Source organism: Myotis davidii, unplaced genomic scaffold (genome assembly GCF_000327345.1).
Source record: "Myotis davidii unplaced genomic scaffold, ASM32734v1 scaffold102, whole genome shotgun sequence".
In the NCBI taxonomy this organism is placed as follows: Eukaryota; Metazoa; Chordata; class Mammalia; order Chiroptera; family Vespertilionidae; genus Myotis; species Myotis davidii.
Window position 1 is genome coordinate 548,454 of NW_006293778.1, and position 6,619 is coordinate 555,072.

The window sequence follows — 6,619 nt, forward strand, 5'->3', positions numbered from 1 at the left end:
GAATTTCTGTCCGTGGGGGGGGGGGGGTAGTCCCTCAGCCCGGCCTATGCCCTCTTGCAATCAGGGAGCCCTTGGGAGATGTCCGACTGCTGTGGAGGCGGGAGAGGCTCTCGCCACTACCACTGCACTCGCCAGCCATGAGCCTGGCTTCTGGCTGAGCGGTGCTCCCCCTGTGGGAGAGCACTGACCACCAGGGGTCAGATGCTGTTTTGAGCATCTGCTCCCTTGTGGTCAGTACGCACCATAGCAACCCGTCGTTTTGCCGTTCGGCCGAAACCAGCTCTCCGACATCCCCCGAGGGTCCCAGATTGCAAGAGAATGCAGACCAGGCTGAGGGACCTCACTTGTGCACAGTCTGGGCTGGGGAGGGATGTGGGAGGTTGGCCAGCTGTGGAAGAACCACAGGAGGGCTCCAGGGCATGTCCGGCCTGTCTCGCTCAGTCCTGATCAGCCGGACCCCAGCAGCAAGCTAACCCACCGGTCGGAACGTCTGCCGCCTGGTAGTCAGTGCATGTCATAACGACTGGTCCACTGTCTCCCCCCTGGTGGTTAGTGCACGTCATAGTGAGCGATTGAGCAGCCTTAGCATATCATTAGCATATTATGCTTTGATTGGTTGAACAGCCAACTGGACGACTGGACACTTAGCATATTAGGCTTTTATTATATAGGATTATTGACCATATGTTTTTTTTCTTTATTCCACTCTTACCTCCCTTTCTTCTCTCAGTGATTGACACCATCCTCTGCTAATGTGGCTTTTAGTACAAAGAGAGCTCTTCACATATTCTGGATATATTCCATAAACACTTCTAACCCTTTAGATATATCTTAACTAATCACCTAACAACGTAGAGATGGATCTCTTTTCAACCAAACACCAGTGCTTGCTGCAGCCTATGCCAGTCCCTTCCAACTTCTTTTATCCACCACTCCCTGTGGCCTGCTTTGTTGTAGCCTCTGTACCTGCAGCAACTTCCCGGGTCCCGGAGGCACTCGATTCCACTGGGTTACCCTGATTTATGGTTATTTTCTCCGCTCTTTTTTTATTCTGTGATCAAATTTCTGACTAACTGGAGACCTAGTTACTCCAGCATGTCATAGAGTTGGAGCTTGGGAAAGACAGGCAGAGGTTCGTCCTGACTGGCTGCCTCAGCATCCCACTAAGTCAGTGTCCAACTTCCTAACACCCCGGAAGCTGGAAATTCATGATGAAATTCACTAGCTTATTATAGTTTCAGTCAGTTCTCCTTTAAACAGTTCTTCCCTCTCAATTGAGCAAAACCTGAGCTCTTCCAAACTTGCTCAATAATATTTATTTATGCTAACTGACTTTTGGAGTAATAGGGAAAAAGATGGAATTCACTTATCTCTTCACTATTACTAGGATTATTATATTACTAGAGGCCCAGTGCATGACATTCATGCACTGGGGGGAGGGGGTGTCCCTCAGCCCAGCCTGCACCCTCTCACAGTCCGGGACCCCTCAGGGGATGTGCAACAGCCGGCTTAGGCCTGCTCTCTGCATGACATCTCCCAAGGGGTCCTTAGTGCTGCTGCGGAGGCAGATAAGGCTCCTGCCACCACCGCTGCCTGCTGTGAGCCTGGCTTCTGACTGAGCAGCGCTGCCCCTGTGTGTCTGCCCCCTGGTGGTCAGTGTACATCATAGCGACTGGTCGTTCCACTGTTCGGCCGATTTGCATATTAGGTTTTATTATATAGGATTATAGGATCCTATTTTTAGAATCATTAATTTCTAGATTCATTCAAGAAAGTTATATTGAAAGCTTAAAACACATAATTACATCTTTAGGAGATTTGTGCTCTCTCCTCATTTTGTCCTGTTACATTAAATGAAATGCATCTGAGTGTGCTCCACATGGCATTCCTAGGCCTGCCTGTTCTTAGCCTTTTTAGAATGGAGTGTCTTTTTACTCTCACCTCTTTTAAAATTTATAACCAGCACAGATAGGAACTTCAGAGTAAATTGCTTCAGTTTAGTCATGCTGTAGCTTCTGGATATTGTCCAGCAGAGGCTGTACACTCAAACCCCTCTAGGTGGACCAGTAACAGGAGAATAAGAGAGGCCAGCTGAAAGGGAAATGGCGAGAGAAGGAGATTTGGGTGCCCTGGAATGCAGTAGCCCCATCAAAAGGGATGGCCACCATGCAGCTCATGCCACCAACGGATGAGAGTTTAGGCTGCACATCATCTCACTTTTTAAGAGAAGCTGGGAGTTTTCATATGCAGCCTCCTGAGATGTAAATTGAAATATCTCATTTAAATTTAAAGTAACGAGAAGAACAAAGAAAACACATACAAGCTGCCAGTATAGGAACTGTGTTCCTGTTTTCTTTTGTAAGGTATACATTTAGTAGGCTTGATGTTCGTAAATTTGCTCTTGAATTTTCTTTTAGATCAATATTCTCCTTTTGCATCCAGCAGTGGAAGAAGACTGAATATTTCTTACACCAGAAACATGACTCTTAGGGATGGTGAAAACAGTAAGTAACGTTTTATTAGAAGGGAAATGTGCTTTATAGAAATAGGTCACATTTACCTGGGAAAAAATGCATTCAGCTCAGCCAGTCATTCAGTTATATATTTTTCAAAGATCCTGGGCCTAAACATTGTGAGGAAGTATGCCAAAATGATAGAATTGATTTGCTCTGGGTGATAGAGTTGATTTTTTTTTCTTCATTACACTTTTTCTGTGTTTTGCAAATATTCTAAAAATATGTTATAAAACATACATAGCAAAATGACTAAAGTAAAATTTGCCAACATTTTAGTGAGGTTACCACTGGGTGGTGGGATTTGAGGCGGTCTCTCCTCCCCCCACCCCCCCATGCTTCTTTGTACTTTCTTTGCTTTATATTTCTTCAGTGAGAATACAGTACTTTTATATTTTGGTTTTTTTACCCTTCTCTTCCCTCCTAAGAATGTATTACTTTTTTTTTAATCCTCAATGGATTTTTTTTTTAATCACTCCATTGATTTTTAAAGAGAGTGGAAGGGATGGAGGAAGGAGGGAGATGGAGAGAGAGAGAGCGCGCAATTGGTTGCCTCCCACACATGCCCGACCAGGACTGAGGCCAGGGATCGAACCTGCAACAGAGGCACATGCCTTTGGTTTGCAGGCCGATGCTCTAACCAGTGAACACCCAACCAGGGTGAGAGTGTATTCCTTTAAATAAGAAAGACAATATCCAAAACTCTAAACAAGAAAGATTACCCACTACTCAGGCAGTATCTAAGGTGGAAGTGGGTTAATAAAGAACTGTAATTTGCCGAAACCGGTTTGGCTCAGTGGATAGAGCGTCGGCCTGTGGACTGAAAGGTCCCAAGGTTCGATTCCGGTCAAGGGCATGTACCTGGGTTGTGGGCACATCCCCAGTAGGAGATGTGCAGGAGGCAGCTGATCGATGTTTCTCTCTCATCAATGTTTCTAGCTCTCTATCTCTCTCCCTTCTTCTCTGTAAAAAAAATCAATAAAATATAAAAAAAAGAACTGTAATTTATTATTAAGTGCCTTATCACATGTAAATTTTATCTTCATAATTTAATAAGGGGGAGTCACTGTTATAGCCACGTATGGCTGATGAAACAATAGCATGGAAGGTACAGTACCTTATTCAAGACTAGTAAGTGGCAGAGCCAATGTTTGACACCTAATCTTTCTGACCCTGATTCCTATGCTATTTCCACCACTTTTCCAGTGGCAAATTGATTTTTTTAAAAATATTTTTATCGATTAAGATATTACATATGTGTCCTTATCCCCACGTTACCCCCTATACGGCAAATTGAGTTTTGATTGCACACTAATTTGAGTAGGTTCAGGGTGGGAGCTGATTTATTGTAACTGAAGTTAGGAGAGGCTGACACAAAATTTGGGCTGGAACAGTGTACCAGAGGGACCAGAATCATGTGGTAGCTGGTGGCTATATTCCTTCTGCTGCAATACAGTTTGCATGGGAAGCCAGAGGGACGCAGTCAGAGTAGGAAGGACTGGGTAACCTTGAAGGTGAGGTATCCTTGACCTGTGACAACTCCATTATAAAACGTGCCTATCAGATAGAACAGAATCATCCTGCCAGCTCATCACAGCACCCTCCTCTCTACCCCAGTTCTGTGTAGACATCCACTCACTTCTTAACAAATTCCTTGTTCACACAGTTGACTGGGTTACAGCTCTTTAGATATCTTTTCATCCTGAGCCTAGATGGTCATTACCTTAAGTGCACGGAGTGCTTGGAAAGGAGGTTTGCAAACATCCCTTGTAGAGTAGCATTTCTGCAAATGGTTAAGCTATCCATTTTATGCGGGTGTATTTATTTATTCATTTCATCCTAAAAAACAGCCTCCCAACTGAGAAAGTATCTTACACGAGGCTGAATATGCTGAATACAGTATCAGCAGCAATAAAATTCAAGTGGCCTCTTCAATCTAAATTAAACAGAAAAATAGCCTGTGTGATTATAATTCAGATGAGCCAACTGTGTTATTTGGCATGGATCTTCACTGAGGCACCGAGCAGTGTTTTGAATTATATTGCATTTCTTGGATTTTTATTTTTATTTTTAAAAATAAATATAATTGAAGAGCCAACATATTGCTGTTCACTACTTCCTTTTGGCAGTATTTTTCAGCAATAACCCAGGTCCACATGTCACAGTTTTCAGAAATGTTATGCTAATCCGCAGTGACTGTGGTTGAATGAGAGTGCACCAAACAAGAAGCCTAAGGGCCCAGAAGCATTTATGAATATAAAGTAGAACCAGCTCTTAATGATCTCAGTGAGAATGGCCAAGTATTTCAAATAATCAAGACTTGAAAGATATTCTCACTTTGTTACTAGTGGCCATGTTTCACAGAACCCTGCCCTGCCCTCAATAATAATAATAAGAATAGCTGAGACTTATTGTTTGGTGTATGTGAGCTATTGTGTTAAGCACCTTCCATGAATTATTTCTTTTGCATTTTCAGAACAGGCCAATGAAATTGGTGTTATTATTAGTGTCAACTTTATAAAAGCTTTGCAAAAGGCTTAGAGAGAATGATAATTTCCTTAAAATCACACCAAAAGGAATTGGTAGAGCTAAAATTTGAACGCAGACTTCAAGGTGCATGTGCTTACCTAACACTGCATCATGTTAAACTTTCATACCTTATTAAATACATAAGAGGTGTTTAAGATTCTCTTGTGGGCGGTCAAGAGACATCTAGGGGAGAGGGGAACAGGTTGAGTTACCCTACTATACATAAAAGAATTTAGGCTTTTTCTGGTGATGTCTTTACTGTGATTCTATTGGCATTCATGTTATTAAAAGACTTCTTATTTTATAAATTGAAAGAAAACTAATCTGGGATAGTCAGATGCATTTTCTCTCTCTCTGTTTTTACTAGAATAATAATTGTGTTTAAGTATGTAAGGACACATTAAAGACAAAATGATAAATGAGAATATTGGCAGGATTTAAGATAAAAATGTATATAAGGGTGAACTGGAAAGCTTGTATTATGATTAAGAGAACATTAAAGTACATATTCGTTCACTTATTCAGTAGCTCTGACTGAATACTTAATATTTACTCAGAAAGGGGCGTAAACCAATAGAGGGCCGTGCTCTTTGCCCTCAAGAAGCTGGAGGGCAACAACAGAGTAGTTGGAGGCAGATTTTCAAGGGAAAATGTGTAATATACTCTGCAAATTCAGGTTTTATGGGATCTTCAAAGAGGGAGTCTGCATCCGGACTGAGGAAGTCAGGGAAGGCTTTGCAGAAAAGGCAATGATAGATTTAATACATTAAGAATGAGTAGAGATGGGCCTGCTAAATAATGGGGAGGAAAATCCTTGGGGCAGAAGTCACAGCTTCTGGAAGGAGTGTGGAATGTTGGGAGATCAAGAACGGCTTGCTAAATGGGAAGCAGAGTATTCCTAGGGAGAGTGGTGGTTGATGAGACGGGGGGACGGATAGGGGCCGAGACTAAGGAGCTTCATGTGATATGCCAGCATTTTGATTTAATCCTGGGGAGAGCAATGTAGGCAAGGTAATATGCAAATCCAGCATTCAAGTCAAAATGATCTTTCTGATGGCAGAATGAATAGGAAGGTTTTGAAGATGTGATTTTTTATTTTATTTTATTTTTGCAGCTGTAACAGATTGTCACAAACTTAATGGTTTAAAATAACACAAATTTACAGTTTTGGAGGTCAGGGGCCCTAAAATCAAAGTGCTGGCAGGCCTGTGCTCCATCTGGAGGCTCAAAGAGAGAATTGGTGCCTTTTCCAGTTTCTAGAGGCGGCTTGCATTAGTTTACTTGGGGCTCCTCTGTCTTCCTGTCTTCAAAGCTGGCAGTGTGACCGCTTCATAGCATCTGCAAATATTTCCCCTCCCTTCCCCTCCCCTCCCCTCCCCTCCCTTCCCCTAACCCCTGCATTTTCTCTTAAAAAGAGTTAAAGCTATTGACAAGATACAGGATAGAGAAGTTTCATTCTCTTCAAATATTTCCCCTCCCTTCCCCTCCCTCCCCTCCCCTCCCTTCCCCTGACCCCTGCATTTTCTCTTAAAAAGAGTTAAAGTTATTGACAAGATACAGGATAGAGAAGTTTCATT

The 6,619-nt window shown here is 42.5% G+C and overlaps 1 protein-coding gene across 2 annotated transcripts in view; it reads left to right on the forward strand.

Annotated features, from left to right (window-relative positions):
• Positions 1 to 6,619, forward strand: part of MCCC1 (methylcrotonoyl-CoA carboxylase 1) — a 38,738-nt gene that overhangs the window by 21,974 nt on the left and 10,145 nt on the right. For both annotated transcript variants that reach the window (XM_015566308.1, XM_015566310.1), the window contains exon 11: positions 2,418 to 2,504. In XM_015566308.1, the coding sequence (XP_015421794.1) occupies positions 2,418 to 2,504 (87 nt within the window). The remainder of the gene's footprint in view (positions 1 to 2,417; positions 2,505 to 6,619) is intronic.